The sequence below is a fragment of the Schistocerca piceifrons genome, chromosome 2 (genome assembly GCF_021461385.2).
Source record: "Schistocerca piceifrons isolate TAMUIC-IGC-003096 chromosome 2, iqSchPice1.1, whole genome shotgun sequence".
NCBI classification, from domain to species: domain Eukaryota; kingdom Metazoa; phylum Arthropoda; class Insecta; order Orthoptera; family Acrididae; genus Schistocerca; species Schistocerca piceifrons.
The window spans coordinates 743,028,100-743,047,844 of NC_060139.1; the positions used below are offsets into that span (position 1 = coordinate 743,028,100).

The window sequence follows — 19,745 nt, forward strand, 5'->3', positions numbered from 1 at the left end:
TAAATGCAAGTTCTAAGAGGCCAATACTGTAAAGCACTCTTTGAAAACCAAATTGGGGAGCCATCAACAACTGGCAGTTTATTTGCTTTCAATAGTTTCAGCTGCTTTTCTACATCAGCAATGCTTATTACTATGTCCTACATATGGGGGAGTCTGCATGGTGGTCAAACGACGGCATGTTTGTACAATTCTCCTGCGTGGACAATTGATTAAATATGAAATTTAAAACCCTGGCTTTATTTTTGCTATCTTTTTTGTGCTGTGATGCTAAGGAATGTCAGCACAGCCAGCTACCAGCAAGACCATTGCACAGCATTAGTTATGGCTCATCTTCTACCAGCAGGAACTTTGACAGCGGAAGATTGCTTCTACTGCCAGGAAGGTCACCTTCACTGCAAAGCCAACAGGCGGTGGTCACAGCACCAGTGCCACACCAGCAAATTGCACTAGTAGTGTCCAAAAAAGGTCACTAGTAGTGCAGAATTATTTCCTACCACCAGATCATGTGCTGCAAATCGTTGGCTGTGTATCCTGCCATCTGCAGCTATATAGGCAGACACGCTACCCATAGTGAGCCAGTTCCATCACAGCCAGTGGACTGGGCTGCGTGCCAAGTACATTAGTACCACTCAAATCAGGGAATCGCTCTCGATGTGCCATCAGCTCTTGCAGTGCTTCGAGAATTTCGGAGTAAATTCTAGAACCACTCTACCTTCCACCAAAATATTTTAGAGGTGAGGGGGAGAAAGGAATATGCCCTACTGTGCATCGCCTATTTGTATGTGCAGGTCAAAAAACAGTTATGAGAAAAAGCTGGACCCAGCAACTGAACAGCAGCAGACAAGTACCTGATGTACAGTCCACAGAGTTTCCGTGTATGGGCAGAGAAGAACAAGAAAATTCTGTGCTCTTTAGTGTCTGTGTTGATCGTAAAAAGACTAATGAACAATTGAATATAGATTTCTATATACATCCACGTATTGGACTCGCTTGAGACTAGGAGATCGACATAGCTGATTACCCAGAGAAGCGGATCAGCTACACACAATGTGCTAGTTAACTGACTTGAGAGACGTGTGAGTCTTGCAACCCAATACCACACTGTCTCTTGTCGTCCGAAAAACATTGGACAGTATAAGGCGATTTTGACTCCAACTTTGCTAAGAGACATGACACGTAGGACACTATTACTGTTTTACTCACTGTTTTCTTGTTAGACTCTCAAGTTGTGATTAAACGACTTTACTCAAGTGCATCATGCACTGTTGTAATTATCCTAATCATTTTTTTCTGAACCAGTGTGGTGTTCCTGACTTGAGGCCGCACGAGTGAAGCCTTGTTATAGTGTTTCTGTTATTAAGATAGTTGGTACTTCACATACAGACACAAAAAGCCCAAACTTTCGTTAAGATAGTTATTTGTTATGGAACTTTCAAACTGTGAACAAATTTCCATGTTTTGTTAAAACGCTACGTGGGCTTCTTTTGTCGAAGTATTCCCAGTTGACGAATACTTCCCTTTGGAATTTGTGTCTTCGCAAATCATTCCATTAAATTTTTCAAAATAATAATTAGAGTAATGTACAGAAATGCAAGTAATGAAAATATCAAAAAAAGTATGGCAGGTAACAATGTGTCGCTGTCAGCTTTAAGCCTACTATGTTGTTCTTATTCTTAAGTTGAACTTTTTCCTTCACTTCCTTGATGAATTTCTTTATATGGGTGTGTTTGTTTTAACTTGAGACAACTAAGTACCTTGAAAACAATGAGTTATGTGGAAAAAATGTTCTAGGTTAAAAGTTAATATTAGTAAAGGGGATATAGGTCTATGCTACAACTGTCAATCTCTCCTACCCACGCCTCTTGGTGGGCAGTGTCAACCTTATATTTTCAAATGGAACCCCCCCCCCCCCCCCCCCTCATTTTTACTGTATATTCAGATTATACACAAAAAAATACGTATGGTTTACTCAAACCATTGTTTACATTAGTGATAGATGACACTGTAATTGAAAATATTAAGTGTGCCTGTTTTTGCGATTAACAGTCAACACATCTGATTCTACAATTCATTTACATGTAAATGTAAACCGTTGTGTTGTAACAATTGATATTTATGTTCAACATCAATTTTAGTGTTGCAAATTTGATTGTACAATATGGTCCGCTGTTTCAATGTTTGGTTAGAAACTGTGATCCAGGAACGACGACATGGATGTAATAGTTTTCCGTTCCCATCGGGATGCTTGTTTTTGGTGAGTTTCCTTCCCTCGCACCATTGGGGTGCTAGATTTCAGTGAGCATCAATGGCAGGTGTGCCTGTCACAATCACTCCATGGACATTTTTCTTAGTGTGAGGGTTGTGGTTTGTATTCTGCCAGTAGCCGCATAGCGGCAAAAGCAAGAGTTATGGCAGTTGGACGGTAAAACACACACTGATAGTAGCGTTTGAGGGCAGTCATCAAAGTCAAGCATTCCAATGGTCTGAGGACTAACCACAATCAACCCCATATGCAACAGAAAACTACATTATGATACGTGTATCTTATTTGCAAAAATGTTAATGTCTAGTCATATTATTTGTAGTGCACAATCACATTTGCAATACTCAAGTAATGTTTAAACATCAATATCAGCCATTAGAGCACAAAGGTTTACATTCACATTGTAAATTAAACATAGAAGCAAATGCATTGGTTCTCAACTGCAAAAATAGGCACACTTGATATCTGTCAATTATAGGGCTGACTACTACAAATGGGAAACAATGGTTTGGGTAAATTGTACGCATTTTTCTGGCGTAGAATCTGAACATGCAATACATAATGGGCGTTCCCATTTTAAAATACAAGGTTGACTTTGCACACGCAGGGGGGTTGGTTAGGAGGTGGTCAGTCATAGTGCCGACATATGTTCCCTTTATTAATATTACCTTTTCACACAGAACATTATTTTCCTACATTATTTAGTTGCTCAAGTTAAAACTAACACCCTGTATATGGGCTGATTGGCATTGCTTTTGATTACACGCTAATTGTGCTGTAATAATGACCGTGACATTCCACACAAAATATTTCTCAAAATGACATTCAGCCTGTTGAAATAATAAATATTAGGAACACAAAGTAAAAAAATCTATAGGAGTTACATTTTCTAAGTGTACTGGTGGTAGATTTTGCAGCTATCATAACCAAGACCCCAACACAATGGAGATCAGACAGCAGTTTCCCTTAAGCTACAATTTTGTAACTTACAGGGTCTTGCCTCTTCTGCCTCCCTTGGAAACCACACTGGTATCACTGTTAATGTGTTGTGCTGTGCTGTGCTGTGCTCCACAGTGTTTGACAAAAATCTGTTGGAAAATGCTTCAAATTGCCATCATTATAACGTAATATTAATATATTTTGTTATGAATGATGACCAGCATTTCAAAATGGGCATGCTTCACCTTCCTTTTGGGATGACTCTAAACTAATTGTTCTCCAAAGCAGAACCTCACTGTGTAATTTCTGGCAGAAATTAAATAATTTAGGAGTGAAGAACACCAATCACCAAATAGCAGAAGTGTGAACAGGTACACACAAAGGAAGAAGAACACTTTCTAGTTTTTAGAACAAATCCTTTAATGAGCTGAAACACTCACTCTCTCTCTCTCTCTCTCTCTCTCTCTCTCTCTCTCTCTCTCTCACACACACACACACACACACACACACACACACACACACACACACAACCTGTGCCACTATGTTATGCTGGCTGGATACACAATGCCAGGATTGCATTTTGGGAGGTGAACTAGTGTGCAGTGGGCAGTGGGGGTCGTGTTACGTTAGATAGATAGAGAGAGGCAGGCAACAAGTATGCCGGCTAGGAAAGTGGGTTGAAGGGGTGGCAGATGCCTAGGCTAGACACATGACACAAAGGCACCAAAGCTGAGGAAGTGTGGCACATGATTAAGATGACATGGAGGTTTGAATAGAGAAGGGGGGGGGGGGGGGGGGGCAAGAATGTCAAAATGCAATCCCAGCACTGTGGGCCCAACTAGCACAATGTAGGGACACAGGTGTGTCGGTGAGTGGTCTCCTTTATTCCTAAATTATTTAATTTCCAACAAAGTTGTTTAATATATCTACTTCAGTCAATTAACTGTTAAATTCTCAAAGTCATTCAGAATACCCAGAGATTATCTTCACTATATCAGGTAAACCAATTTTTCTAACTTGCCCAAATCACCCAAACTGTTCACCTTATAAGAAAATAAATTCAGACACCAGTGCAACATAAATATTGCTAGTGCAGTTACTTTCCCCTCTCACATATCTTTGAAAACAACTTGCTCTACCTGTATCTGAACAATGCATTGATGCATGCATCATTGTAAGCACAAAATATTTTATAACAGCTAAATGGGATAGGGTAGAATGCACCCTAAAAGCTAGCAAGTTTTCTTCCTATTTTTGTCACATTAATTACACTGATCAGACCATCAATAACATTTTAATTGATCCCAGACAGAAATGTAGAGAGGACCAAGTCTCAAAATCTCCCGATGAGAATTAAGCAAATCACTTCTAGGATACCTATTTTGCTAAGGTATTTTCACCATACACAAAACAAATATCTTATGAGTCCCTACGTCCCATGTGCCTTTTCTGAAAGTGTAGGGTTAAATATTATCAGTACTGACATGTTGAATAATAGGGTCTCTGCTGGCTGCTTGCTTTGTTCTTGTACAATATTTTGATGGCTTGACTCACTGTCAGTCTCAGAGGGCACCTGAAGAAGACAGCGAGTCAAGCCACTGATATATTTTGCGAGAACAACGCAAACAGCTGACAGAAAACATGATTATTCAACATGTCAACATAAAACTGGAAAAGCCTGAAGAATTATATGATCAATACTATTTATCTCTATTTTCACTCCTACAATGAACAAAAAATTAGTTTAGTCATTACTGAAAAGTGAACAAAATGGAGCCTCACTCTTGCACAATCACAGTACACAACTGTGCAGAGAAACTGACAATCTGGCACTCACACTGACAGGAACAGTGTACCATTATTGAGGAAAACTACAACTGATTCTATGGAAAAAAAAGGAAGTGTGGCTCAGGTATAATAATGAGCTGATGGTGAAGTTGTCAGAGCTGTCGTACATGCATCACAACACATAAGTTATGCATCAGAACACTACTTAAAAATTTATAATTTCAGGGAAACAATCAGAGAGAGAGAGAGAGAGAGAGAGAGAGAGAATATTTAGCTTTATTACCTGTGTAAAATTTCATTAGACAAGATGGCAGGTGCACTTGTGAAATAGGATGTGCCATGACACGATCATGGAGAGTTTCAGTTCTTGACTGCACATTAGGATTTATCACAAACAGAACTTCAATAATTTTGGCTATTAGATAAGGATTCCTGATAAATTGTGGGCAACACACAGCTACCAACAACCATGAGATTAGGTTATTTTCCATGCAGTCAGCAACGACACCTGGCATAAATCTGGAATAATAAAATCATTTTCATTTGTATCAATTAATGTAAAAAAATGCAAAGCTCTAGCTCTAATTCATAAAAGTAGTTTTCTTTTGTGATGAAAATATTTGCAATTGATTTCCCAGTCATTACAAAATGATACTCATACAAAATATACTGAGATATGGAAGGGAAAAAATATGAGGCAACACAAGTGTTTTCCAAAAGTAAAAGTGTGTGTGTGTGTGTGTGTGTGTGTGTGTGTGTGTGTGTGTGTGTGTGTGTGTGTGTGTGTGATCATTTCTGAACCAAATTCAATCCAAACTATTAAAAACAATCTTTAATGCCATTTTGTATCTGTTAAATGTTGAGCTAACCCAGAAGAAAGTCTTGAATTGTCAACTAATTACTGAACAATTACAATATAAATTAAAGAGGTATGGTTGAGATGAATGATTATTTTAAAAATTACAACTGATCATATCAAAGCTTGTTAGCTACGCCAATAAATTTTGAACTTTTGACTAACACATTTCGAATGCTAATTCAACAGTGTTATTGGGGTAATGTCATATTAAACATGAGTAAAGATTTCATGAATCACTCCCAACACAAGCTACTGTTGAAGAGCAAATGGTAAACTCCAAAAACATGGTTTGAAATTAGTAATGTATATATGGCACCTATTGTATAATTAACAGTAGGGAGTTTGAGGCTTATGAGCAGAAGCATTTAGTTTGTGTATGCAAACAGTTTTTAAAGACTCAACTACACTCCAAAGATGGTTTTTTAAGCAGTTCTAATGCTAGGTGGCAAATTGTTAGAAAGTAATTTATAATTATTTTCCTTTCTACCAATTCAGAGAACAGAATAATACCTGTCCCAATATATGTAAAATATTAACATGGAATTTAATTATATTTATTAAATTTATTATACATCAACATTTAGAATTAGCACAACTAAAAATGATATCCCAACAAACACTTACACAGGTAAATAATTGTCTTTTTTATCCAAGTCATACATCTAAGGTGGAACTTCCACATCTTGTTTATTTTCTAGTATTCAAAGGATTTATCAGTCATTAAGTATTTTATTGCCTACCTGTGTGTAGTGCAGTTGTGCCTGTCAATGCTTATACAGCAGCTTATATTTTTTATTGTGTTTGTGTACCGATATTATCACCTCCTACAAGATGCCTATGTCCATTTTCATTTTCTTTTTTTTATTCTTCTATAATTTTAATTTCAGTGGTGTAGCCTTCAACTGAAGTGAAACTGTTACATAGCTGATCTGTTGTTTCAGCCTCTAACAGTTTTTCTGTTACTCTCAAACTGATTACTTAGTAGGTTCTGTATGTGGTTATATTAAAACTCTGCATAATGGAAAATGGATGTGAGTTAAGGCTTACTGTGTGTGGGAACAGCTAAAAGATGAGTTGGTTGCAATCAACACATACAGGCTGCAGCATACATAGGGCACCACTGGTGAAAGCAATGGTATTGGTAGTGTGTCTGGAGTCCCTCCTAACTTCATGTTGATGCATCTCTGCATGCTACTCTATTCTGTGTGACCCTCATCATCTCTGAATAACAGCTGCAGCCTCCATCCTTCTGAATTTTCTTACTATATTCATCTCTTGATCACTCTAAGATTTTTACTCTCCGCACTACACTCCAATACTACACTGGTGATCCCCTGATGTCTCAGAATGTGTACTATCACCTGAACCCCTCTTTTGGTCAAGTTGTGCCACAATTTTCTTGTTTCCCCAATTCTATTCAGTACCTCCTCATTAGTTACATAGTCTACCCATCTATCTTCAACATTATTCTGTAGAATCACATTTCGAAAGCTGCTACTCTCTTTTTGTCCAAAAAGTTTATCGTTCATGTTTCACTTCCATACATGGCTACGATCCAGACAAATACTTTCAGAAAGGACTTCCTGACTCTTCAATCTACACTGAAGCACCAAAGACACTGGTATAGGCATGTGTATTCAAATACAGAGATACATAAACAGGCAGAATACGGTGCTGTGGTTGGCAGTGCCCACATAAGGCAACAAGTGTCTGGCGCAGTTGTTAGATCAGTTACTGCTCCTAAAATGACAGGTTATCTAAATTTAAGTGAGTCTGAATGTGGTGTTATAGTTGACGCATGAGCAATAGGACACAGCATCTACAAGGTAGCGATGAAGTAGAGATTTTTCCCGTATGACCATTTCACGAATGTACCAGAACATCAGAACTCCAGTAAAACATAAAATGTCAGACATCGCTGCGGCCAGGAAAAGATCCTGCAAGAACAGGACCAATGACAACTGAAGAGAATCGTTAAATTTGACAGAAGTGCAACCCTTCTGCAAATTGCTGCAAATTTCAATGCTGGGCCATCAACAAGTGTCAGCGTGCAAACCATTCAACGAACTATCATCGACGTCAGCTTTCGGAGATGAAGGCTCACTTGTGTACCCTTGAAAATTGCACGACACAAAGTTTTACATCTCGCCTGGGCCTTCAACACTGACATTGGACTGTTGATGACTGGAAACATGTTGCTGGTCAAATGAGTCTCGTTTCAAATTGTATTGAGCAGATAGATGTGTATGGGGATCCATGGATCCTGTATGCCAGCAGGGGACTGTTCAAGTTGGTGTAGGCTCTGTAATGGTGTGGTACATGTGCAGATTGAGTGATATTAGAGTCCTGATATATGTCTAGACATGACTCGGGCAGCATCCTGTCTGATCACCAGCGTCCAGTCATGTCCACTGTGCATTCTGATGGACTTGGGCAGTTCCAGCACGACAATGTGACACCCCCCACATCCAGAATTACTACAGATGGCTCCAGGAACACTCTTGAGTTTAAAAACTTCGACTGGCCACCAAACATGAACCAGACATGAATGTTATTGAGCATATCCGAGATGCCTTGTAACTTGCTGGTCGGAAGAGATCTCCACCCCCTAGTATTCTTATGGATTTATGGAAAGCTCTGCAGGATTCGTAGTGTCAGTCCCCTCAAGCGCTACTTCAGACATTAGTCGAGTCCATGCCATGTCATGCTGTGGCACTTCTGGGTGCTTGTGGGGTCCCTCACAATATGAGGCAGGAGTAACAGTTTTTTTGGCTCTTCAGTGTTTACTCAATGTGAACAAATTTCTTATCTTCAGAAATTTTTTTCTTGCCATTTCCAGTCTCTACTACAGCTACCATCAGTTATTTTGCTGCCCAAATAGAAAAACTCAGCTATTACTTTACATGTCTCATTTCTTAAACTAATCCCCTTAGCATCACCGGATTTAATTTGATTACGTTTCATTATCCTTGTTTTGGTTTTGTTGATGTTCATCCTACACCCTCCTTACAAGACAATGTCTCTTCCATTCAACTGCTCTTCCAAGTCCTTTGCTGTCTCTGACAGAATTACAATGTCATTGGCAAACCTCAAAATTTTTATTCCTTTGCCCTGAACTTTAATGCCTACACCAAATTTTTCTTTGGTTTCCTTTACTGATTGTTCAATATGCAGACTGAATAACACTGGGGATAGGCTACAACCCTGCCTCACTTCCTTCTCCACCACTGCTTCCCTTTCATGCCCCTTGACTCTCATATCTGCTGTCTGGTTTCTGTATAATTTGTAAACAGTCTTTCGCTCCTTGTATTTTACCGCTGCCACCTGTAGCATTTGAAAGAGAGTATTCCAGTCAAGATTGTCAAAAGCTTTCTCTAAGCCTACAAATGCTATAAATGTAGGTTTGCCTTTCCTTAACCTATCTTCTACCATTCTTCTGTAAAGAATTCATGTTAGTGTTTTACAACTACGGCTTATCAAACTGATAGTTCAGTAATTTTCACACCTGTCAGGAACTACCTTCTTTGGGGTTGGAATTATTACAATCTTCTTAAACTCTGAGGGTATTTTCCCTGTCTCATCTCACACTCCAGACAGAAGAGTTTGGTCACAGATGGCTCTGCCAAGGCTGTCAGTAGTTCTGACACAATATCATCTACTCCCGCAGCCTTTTTTCGACATAGATCTTTAAGAGCTCTGTCAAGTTTTTCTCACAGTATCATATCTCCAATCTCATCTTCATCTATGTCTACTTCCCGTTCTATAATAGTACCATCAAGTTCAGCTCCCTTGTACAGACCCTCTATGTACTCCTTCCAACTTTCCCTTCTTTGCTTGGGTCTGGTTCTCCATCTGAGCTCTTGATATTCATACAGCTGCTTCTCTTCTCCCCAAAGGCCTCTGATGACACTGCAGCTTCTAATCCACATGATATGACCAGTTTGACTTATCCTTACACCTTGGCAACAGATATGACGCACTGCCCACTGTTGAGAGCACAGCAGACGCAACACTTGTGCTTTGTCTGTTGGTTCTGTGGCTGGTTTTCCTGCAAAGTCCAGCCAGGAACAGATATTAGCTATAATGGCCACTGAAAGCCCTAACATTAGCCTGATAAAGGAGCCCTGCAGACAAATAGCTAACACACAGGGAAGGAAGCCAAGTGTGCACAGAGCACATTTGCTGGGGGGAGGGGGTCTCATCAGAGACGCAGAGACAGCTGCACAGGCAGCTACTGAATGCACAAGGTGCAACCAACGAGAAATTATGACTTATGTCAGTGCAAATGACATCTGCTGGCTGGGTTCCTATACAGTAGGAACAGAAAACCGTCCGGAACTAGGAGTGAATAGCAGAAATTTTTTTAATTATCACTGGAATACATGACATAAAGATAGGTTGGACACTGCTGGTGATTTGTATTTACTGGCATAAACACCTAGATACTACCTAAGTGATTATCACAGATTCAGAATGAGAAGTTACCTGGGTGCAAGTAATCATTAAAATGTAAGTCACACAAATTGATCAGATACTTTTATGGGCTACCTGAGTATGGAGCTACAGTGTCACAATGCTTCAGAGAAAATCTATAGGATGTTGTGGGTAAATTTCCTGCTTATACAATTGTAATAGGAGGAAATTTCAACATTTCATGCGCAGAACGGGTGAGCCACCAGACTATAGCAGGTACTGAAATGGAGGTTCATGTGAGTTTATTCTAAATGTCTTTTCTGAAAATACCATGAGCAGTTAGTTACAGAACCAATAAGTGAATTGCACTCATACCTCCTACTAACTAACAAGCTGGATTTTATGATTTATGATTTATGATTTAGTTTCCACAGAGGAGAGAATCCTTGACAGTAAGGCTGTTATGGCATCATTGGCTACAGGGGCTACAATGAATGTTAAGAAAGGTGAGAGAATATTTTTGCTTGGCAAGTGTGACAGGTAATAGTTCACACAGTATCTCAATAGGCAATTATGTGTCGAGCTAGGATATGAGGTATGGGAAAGATCCCTGTGGTTCAACTGCTGTGTTAGAAAATTTCTATAAAAGCAAAGTGACATTCATCACAGATTTAAATGAAGGTCAAAACGCAGTAGACAAACAACATCTGAATGTAGCAAAAATGATAGTAAAATAGTGATGCATTAAGTCTTCAATAAATCTGAAAGCAAAGTGTTACTGAAAGATCTGATGAAAAGTCTCAGAAGTTCTGAGGAGTTCAGAGGAATACTGAGGGATTTTTATACAACTGTCAAGGGTAAACCCGGAGCTTTGTTTGTGATGGGGGAAATTCGACTGATTGGAAATAAACAGACTGTAAAAAAGCTTAGTTAAAATCCATTAAATGAGGACCAACCTGTAGGTAGTTTCTTCATTTTAGTCTAATAAAAACCCACAGGCAAGTGCATCTAGATGCTTTCCTATGCATATAGAAAATGTTCCAAAATGATCTTTACAACTCTGATCATATATATTTCAGAAAGAGAAAAGGTATAAAAGTGCAGTTTGTGGCATATTGTTCACACACACGTGAAGCTGTTTTTTTCTTATTTTCCCATGTTAGTTACTAAGTGGCCACCCCTCAGCAGTTGACACAGTGTGTGGAATGGTTGGTACACACCAGATTTTATATATGTGGAACTCCATTACTTTTATTTTTATTTTATTTGTTCGGGATCTGCAGGAACTGTGAGCTTGCTCAGAGTGGCAACATCACATGCTAATGCGGACACACTAGGCCAGTCATGTTACTAGAATACTGATTAGTATCTTGTGTGCTATAGATGGTGCACATATTTAAGGTGGCCATCTGCCCCCCTCCCCCTCCTCCCACCCCTCCTTTTTCTGACAATCATTATTTTTCTAGTTCTGTCTCGAATTTTTTTCAAAAGTAATTTTGGACACCAATTTGCTCCAGATTTAACCATTATGAAATATGTATCCCAAATCAGATGTTCATTTCACCTGTATCAGTCTACTGCTAATTATAAGAGCATTTTCACATATAAGTAATGTATGGAGCAGTGACTAGACAAAGTTTGTTGCAGAAACTCAAAATCAATGTTAGTGACTACAGAAACCTGAGTTAAATATTTTCAAGTGCTGTTGAAGAATACAGACAAACTGAAGAAAATTTAAAGCACTATTAAAAACTGTACGTCTTCTCACACTCTATCTTATAAGGTACTCATAAAATATATATTAAAGTACTTCTTATAACAAACTTGCAATACCAGACATTTTTAATGTGTCCCAAATTTGGTCTTGAAAATATGATCACCTTAACACACTGAACTCTGTTAAGCAGCTACTAGAACCTTAGGTGTGTGTGAACATCATGCCGCAAAATGCACGTTTCTGCCTCTTCCCATTTCTCAAACGTATGCGGTCAAAGTTGTAAAGTTAATTTTGGAACACCCTATATTTTTCCATACTTCTTTATTGAGACAATGAGAAGCAGCCAACAATCAGGGATCGCATGCACTGTGATGCTGCACTGCCTACAACATAACTGAACATTTTACATTGCATTGGCCTTCTACTCATTGAGCTATGTTAAAACTGACTTAATTTATGTTCATATTCATTACTGCAAATGAATACTACTTCTACACATGTACACCTCTATAATGCACTTTCACAAATCCTTGTCACTCTCGTGTATATAGTTCATATCTGCTGATCAGTAGGAGGCGCACACATGCTGGTGTTGTCGGCACTGAAATGCAAGTGAGGACACATTCCCCCAGAACACCATGGGCATCATCCATCTTATCATCTACAGACTCTGTGTGTTCAGGAAAATAATCTGATTTGACCCAGACGTCAAGGGTTTTCAAAGTTTTTGTCTGGGCTCGGCAATTTAGGTGAGGTAGGCTTACTCCAGCGATACATGAACGTAATTAGTTATGCTTTAATGGCATCAGGAACAACTAAATCCACAACAATATACGAATCAGTTTTAAATGATGGAAAGAAAAAATTGGTCACTTCAATAAATAATTAAATGAAAATGTATAATGCTTATTTTAACTTTGGCATACCCCGTGAAGTACGTCTTCACTTATCACTGGGGATAGGGCTATCCTCTGCTAGCATAATGTGGCATTGCTTTAGTTTAACTGATGAAAGTACTGTAGGCCAGCTTTACTCAGAATGACGATTGGATAGCTCAGTCAACTAAAACAGTAAAGAGTGGTTTCAGCTTAAAGAATTAATATATGGTTCAACTGACAGAAAAACTACTGTCTGTTTCCACTTGAAAGGAAAGCATAAATAATACAGTCAATACGCAAAGTTATAACGGTGTTGAATGTTTTCATTCATTTACTCCCACAGACTGCCTTCACTTGAAAAAAATAAATTTGTAATAATCCGATAAATATGTAAAACTACAAGCAAACGAATCAATTTTTTTTTACAACTGAATGAATCGATTGTTTTTCATTCAGCTCTTACCATGACTAGTTCACAGTATAAGTAAATAATCAGGTCGATAATTTTGGAAGCTCCATGAAGCAATTTGAAGATGCTGCTGTCATAAACAGAAAATTTGCAATGCCAGAAAACTGTATTATGGTGCAGGAAGACCTGCAGACTATCGACGCTTAGTCTAGGGACTGGCTACTGACCCTCAATATAAATAACATTTGGGTCCAAGATTAGTTAAAAAAGGATCTTACTGTACTTGCTTTTTACATGAATTCTCAATTTGTAGTTTCCTTTTGAGTAGTAAGTACTGCAAAATATAAGTTATTATTGGGAATTTAAAATGAAATCATCTTCAATAAAGCATTATGAAATTAACAACAGAGCTGCTGTTAAAGCAATTACTTTTGTGCAACTGATTGAGTTAATGATCTGATAATTAGCAAACAAAATTAACATTCAGTATTATGAAATGAAAAGATTGCTTCTCACCATATAGAGAAGACATTGTGTAGTAGACAGGCACAATTAAAAAAAGACTGCTGTACATTTAAGCTTTCGGCCAAAATGCCTCACGTGCGCACGCGCGCCGCACGCACGCACGCACGCACACACACGCACACACGGCCACCCTCTTTGGCAACCGAGGCCGGACCATGTGCAGCAACTGCCCCTAGCGGGAGAAGCAATCTGGGGGTTGTGGGTGTAAGGAGGAGGCTATGGTGAGAAGGGGAAGGGATAACAGAATAGGCATGGGAGCAGGTGTAGTGCTGTTTGTGGGAGTGTGCAAAGACAAGGTGAGACAGGGTAGGAATGTAGGTGTGCAGTCTGGAGGTTAGAGGGGGGAGAGGAGCAGAAAAGGAGTATGAGAAAAAAGGCTAGTGGGAACATTGGTGGAACTGAAGACTGCATAGTGCTGGAGTGGGAGCAGGGAAGGGTATTAGTGGAGGGTCTGTGCCAGCTATCAGATCTGTCCACCTACAAACCCTGCCAAAATGACTTCATTCCAGAGAGCCAACAGGATCTCCAGTCTCTCCTCAAATCCATAGGCCCATCCTAGAACCATACCCATGAGTCTATCTTTCTCCTCACCTCTAACACTTACTGCACCCTTACCTTCTACATGTCAATTAACTCAACCACCCATAATGTCCCATTGTGGCCTGTTACTGTGTCCCCACTGAGAGAATCTTTGCTCTTGTGGACCAACACCATCAGCCTACTACCCATAACCTACCCTCTTGTATAAAAGAAATCAACCATTTCCTCCACCTATACTCTACAGTTCCTGTTCCTTTACTTCTCATTCCCAATATCCGACTGTCTCCAAACTGACAACGTCTTTCCTGGTCACCATGACCAACTATATCCTTATCCAAAATTAATTCTCCTTTGAAGGAGCACCTGCAATTGGCACCTGCATGGCACCATCCTATGTCAACCTATTCATGGGGCATCTAGGGGCTTCCTTTCTAACCACCCAGAATCCCAAACCTAACATCGGGTTCAGATTCATTGATGACATCTTCATGATCTGGACTGGGGGTGAGGACACTCAACCCATATACCTCCAGAACCTCAACACCTTCTCCCAAAGCTTTAGTTGATCTCCCTCAGTCCAACAATTCACCTTCCTTGATGTTGATCCCCCACCTCAAGGATGTCTCTATCCAAATAAAATCTACAAACTAAAAGCAATGACTCCATTTCAACAGCTGCCATCTATTCCATACAAAGATATTCCTTCCATACAGCCTAGCCACCTGTGCCCATTCCATTTGCAGTGATGAACAGACCCTCTCCAAATATACCAAGGATATCACTGAGACCTCCAAAGATCAAAATTACCTACCAATCTTGCACAGAAATAGATCTCCTATGCCTTGTCTCTCCAGTCACGTATCACATCCCACATACACACCGTCTGGCCACAAAGGAGAACTCCCCTTGAGACTCAGTCCAGCCAAGAATATGGCAACCGGATCATAATCTCCTTCAAGGTTTCAACTACCACTTCTTGTGCCCTAGAATGATGAATATCCCACCTACTATTCTCCCCATCCCTTCCACAGTGCTGTCCTGCCATCCATCAAACCTATGCAATATCCTAATCCATCACTACTCCACCCCTTGCCTCATGGCTCATACCCCTGCAGCAGACCTAGAAGCCAGTCCTGTCCCATATGTCCTACCACTGCCACCTACTTCAGTCAGGCCACAGGCATCTCCAATCCCATCGAAAGCACAGGTACCTATGAAAGCAGTCATGTGATGTACGAACTAAGTTGCAACCACTGTGCTGCTATCTGTGTGGACATGGCAATTAACAAGCTGCCTGTCCACATGAATGGCCACTGAAAAACCGGCCAAGAGACAGCTGAAACACCCAATTGCTGATCATGCTGCCCAACACAACATGCATCACTTCAATGACTGTTTCACAGCCTGCTCCATTTCAATCTTTCTTGCATCATCAGATTTTCTGAATTGCTTAGGTGGAACTGCCCTTGTAATATGTTGTTGTTGTTGTTGTTGTGGTCTTCAGTCCTGAGACTGGTTTGATGCAACTCTCCATGCTAATCTATCCTGTGCAAGCTCCTTCATCTCCCAGTACCTACTGCAACCTACATCCTTCTGAATCGGCTTAGTGTATTTATCTCTTGGTCTCCCTCTACCATTTTTACCCTCCAATGCTAAATTTGCGATCCCTCGATGCCTCAGGACATGTCCTACCAACCGATCCCTTCTTCTAGTCAAGTTGTGCCACAAACTTCTCTTCTCCCCAATCCTATTCAATACCTCCTCATTAGTTACGTGATCTACCCACCTACTCTTCAACATTCTTCTGTAGCACCACATTTCAAAAGCTTCTATTCTCTTCTTGTCCAAACTATTTATTGTCCGTGTTTCACTTCCATACATGGCTACACTCCATACAAATACTTTCAGAAATGATTTCCTGACACTTAAATCTATACTCGATGTTAACAAATTTCGCTTCTTCAGAAACGCTTTCCTTGCCATTGTCAGTCTACATTTTATATCTTCTCTACTTCGACCATCATCAGTTATTTTGCTCCCCAAATAGCAAAACTCCTTTACTACTTTAAGTGTCTCATTTTATAATCTAATTCCCTCAGCATCACCCGACTTAATTCGACTACATTCCATTATCCTCGTTTTGCTTTTGTTGATGTTTATCTTATATCCTCCTTTCAAGACACTGTCCATTCCGTTCAACTGCTCTTCCAAGTCCTTTGCTGTCTCTGACAAAATTACAATGTCATCGGCGAACCTCAACGTTTTTATTTCTTCTCCCTGGATTTTAATACCTACTCCAAATTTTTCTTTTGTTTCCATTACTGCTTGCTCAATATACAGATTGAATAACATCGGGGAGAGGCTACAACCCTGTCTCACTCCCTTCCCAACCACTGCTTCCCTTTCATGCCCCTCGAGTCATAACTGCCATCTGGTTCCTGTACAAATTGTAAATAGCCTTTCGCTCCCTGTATTTTACCCCTGCCACCTTTAGAATTTGAAAGAGAGTATTCCAGTCAACATTATCAAAAGCTTTCTCTAAGTCTACAAATGCTAGAAATGTAGGTTTGCCTTTCCTTAATCTTCCTTCTAAGGTAAGTCGTAAGGTCAGTGTTGCCTCACGTGTTCCAACATTTCTAAGGAATCCAAACTGATCATCCCTGAGGTCGGCTTCTACCAGTTTTTCCATTCGTCTGTAAATAATTCGCGTTAGTATTTTGGAGCTGTGACTTATTAAACTGATAGTTCAGTAATTTTCACATCTGTCAACACCTGCTTTCTTTGGGATTGGAATTATTATATTCTTCTTGAAGTCTGAGGGTATTTCGCCTGTCTCGTATATCTTGCTCACCAGATGGTAGATTTTTGTCAGAACTGACTCTCCCAAGGCCATCAGTAGTTCTAATGGAATGTAGTCTACTACTGGGGCCTTGTTTCGACTCAGGTCTTTCAGTGCTCTGTCAAACTCTTCACACAGTATCGTATCTCCCATTTCATTTTCATCTACATCCTCTTCCAGTTCCATAATATTGTCCTCAAGTACATCGCCCTTGTATAGACCCTCTATATACTCCTTCCACCTTTCTGCTTTCCCCTCTTTGCTTAGAACTGGGTTTCCATCTGAGCCCTTGATATTCATACAAGTGGGTCTCTTTTCTCCAAAGGTATCTTTTATTTTCCTGTAGGCTGTATCTATCTTACCCCTAGTGAGATAGGCCTCTACATCCTTACATTTGTCCTGTAGCCATGCCTGCTTAGCCATTTTGCACTTCCTGTGGATCTCTTTTTTGAGACGTTTGTATTCCTTTTTGCCTGCTTCATTTACTGCATCTTTATATTTTCTCCTTTCATCAATTAAATTCAATATTTCTTCTGTTACCCAAGGATTTCTACTAGCCCTCGTCTTTTTACCTACTTGATCCTCTGTTGCCTTCACTACTTCATCCCTCAGAGCTACCCATTCGTCTTCTACTGTATTTCTTTCCCCTATTCCTGTCAATTGTTCCTTTATGCTCTCCCTGAAACTCTGTACAACCTCTGGTTTAGTCAGTTTATCCAGGTCCCATCTCCTTAAATTCCCACCTTGTAATATATCCTACGTAATCCCCTGTCCTCAACCTTCACTAGTCCCTGGCCTTCATCTACCTATATCTCCCAATCCAGGACTTTGCATCATTCTACTCCAACAGTATACCCACAAGTATTTTCTCCCCCTCTACTTGCCTCTTTTTCTGCCCCCCCCCCCCCCCCCAAATGCTTGCAGCATCATCTAGGAGCTCTATCTTGTCCCCACGACATCCATGTACACTCCCACAAGTAGCAATACATCTGCCCCACTTCTATTCTGCTATCCCTCCTTCTCCCCGCCTCAGCCTCTTCCTCTTCCTTCCCACCACCACCACCACCACCCACAGCTTGATTCTCTCTGCTGGAGGTGGTGGTATATGCAGTAAAGCCTCAACGGCCAGAGATGGTGGTAATGTGTCAACTTCAGAAGAGGGCCTTTTGGCCAAAAAAGTTTAGTTGTATAGTAGTCTTTTTGTTGTGCATATCTGCAACTCAGCATCTCCTCTATCTTTTTCATAATACTGTTGTAATTCCATCCTGGATTTTCCAAAGTTAATACTTACTCGCATTACTTGCAAAAGAAAAAGTTCATGATCTGTCGAGTAAGATGGTATTAAAAATATTAAATTGTATTTTTAATTGATGACTATATCTGAATTCTTTTCTTTACTTGTTAACATTAGTACTAGGTCCAGATGAGCTCTGTAATTGTTCATATAATAGGAAAAGAAACTTGGGCTGCTGGGGAAGGGAAGGTGTACATCTAATGTAGATCTTTTGAACCAAACAATCTTTGAGCACCAAAGCCACCTGCTTTCAATTAGCAAATGTATACTGTGAACCCTTAAATGTTCTTACAAGGACACTATAAACTAAAATCTGTCTGAACAGGCTTGGAAGAACAACAGTACTGACCAACCACCATGTCATACTCAGCCAATAGGTATCACTCGAGGCCGATATTGAGGAGCACGTGGTCAGTACACCACTCACTCTGTAGTTAATTTTATGACCAGATTATAAGAATACTACCCACCATATTCTCCTCAACACTTGTATGAAAGTTCTGTCATGAGACTGAAAGTTGGATTAATTTTTTCCAATGCAGAAGTGTAATTAGACATCATGCTGAGCATGATTTGGCTAGGCACCTACACATGTGTATGCATAAACAAGAATGGAAACTAATCCAAGCTTATATTGTCATGGCTGCGATATCATGGTCATATTTTCCAGCCTGTCACTTGCCACTTGTCACATGCAGCTACAGTACCTGGCTCCCACTCGGATACCTGATCACTTCGTAAAACTGGCAGAAGAGCATTTGCACAACAGTAATATGAACTTAAATGTTAAGTACATGCCCTGCTGAAAACTGAAACTGCAAACATGACCTTAAATATTATAAGATTCTGTGACAAAAATTCTGACAAGTAATAGATACTTGAAGTTCACAAACTACATGGTTAGTAACAATTAAGACGACATTATAATGGTAAAAAGTAAAGCTGTCCTCAATATAAATATAGGTCTCAACATCACAGTATTTTACAAGGCATCTACATCCATATCCATAATATGGATACCACTATGAAATGAATAGCAGTGGTACTTCCCATTGTGCCAGTTATAAGGGCTTTATATTTGAGAGTAACATAAATATTCATAAGTACAACACTGAAAAGAAAAATGATCTGCACTACCCTTTAATGAATACAACTTTGGCATGGAGTTCTCCATAATAACTTCATACCACAGAGGAATTCTTGAGTGGAAAAAAAGGCCACTATGCAGCTACACATACATGGAACAAGTAACTTACTAACTAAAGCAAATTGTCAGTCTCT

General features: G+C 39.7%; 1 protein-coding gene across 2 annotated transcripts in view; it reads right to left on the reverse strand.

Annotated features, from left to right (window-relative positions):
- LOC124777944 (ubiquitin conjugation factor E4 B) overlaps positions 1-19,745 on the reverse strand; it is a 297,870-nt gene that overhangs the window by 141,726 nt on the left and 136,399 nt on the right. For both annotated transcript variants that reach the window (XR_007015809.1, XM_047253495.1), the window contains exon 14: positions 5,274-5,509. Coding sequence is in view for 1 of the 2 variants with exons in the window: in XM_047253495.1 (XP_047109451.1) it covers positions 5,274-5,509 (236 nt within the window). In the remaining variant the exon portion in view is untranslated. The remainder of the gene's footprint in view (positions 1-5,273; positions 5,510-19,745) is intronic.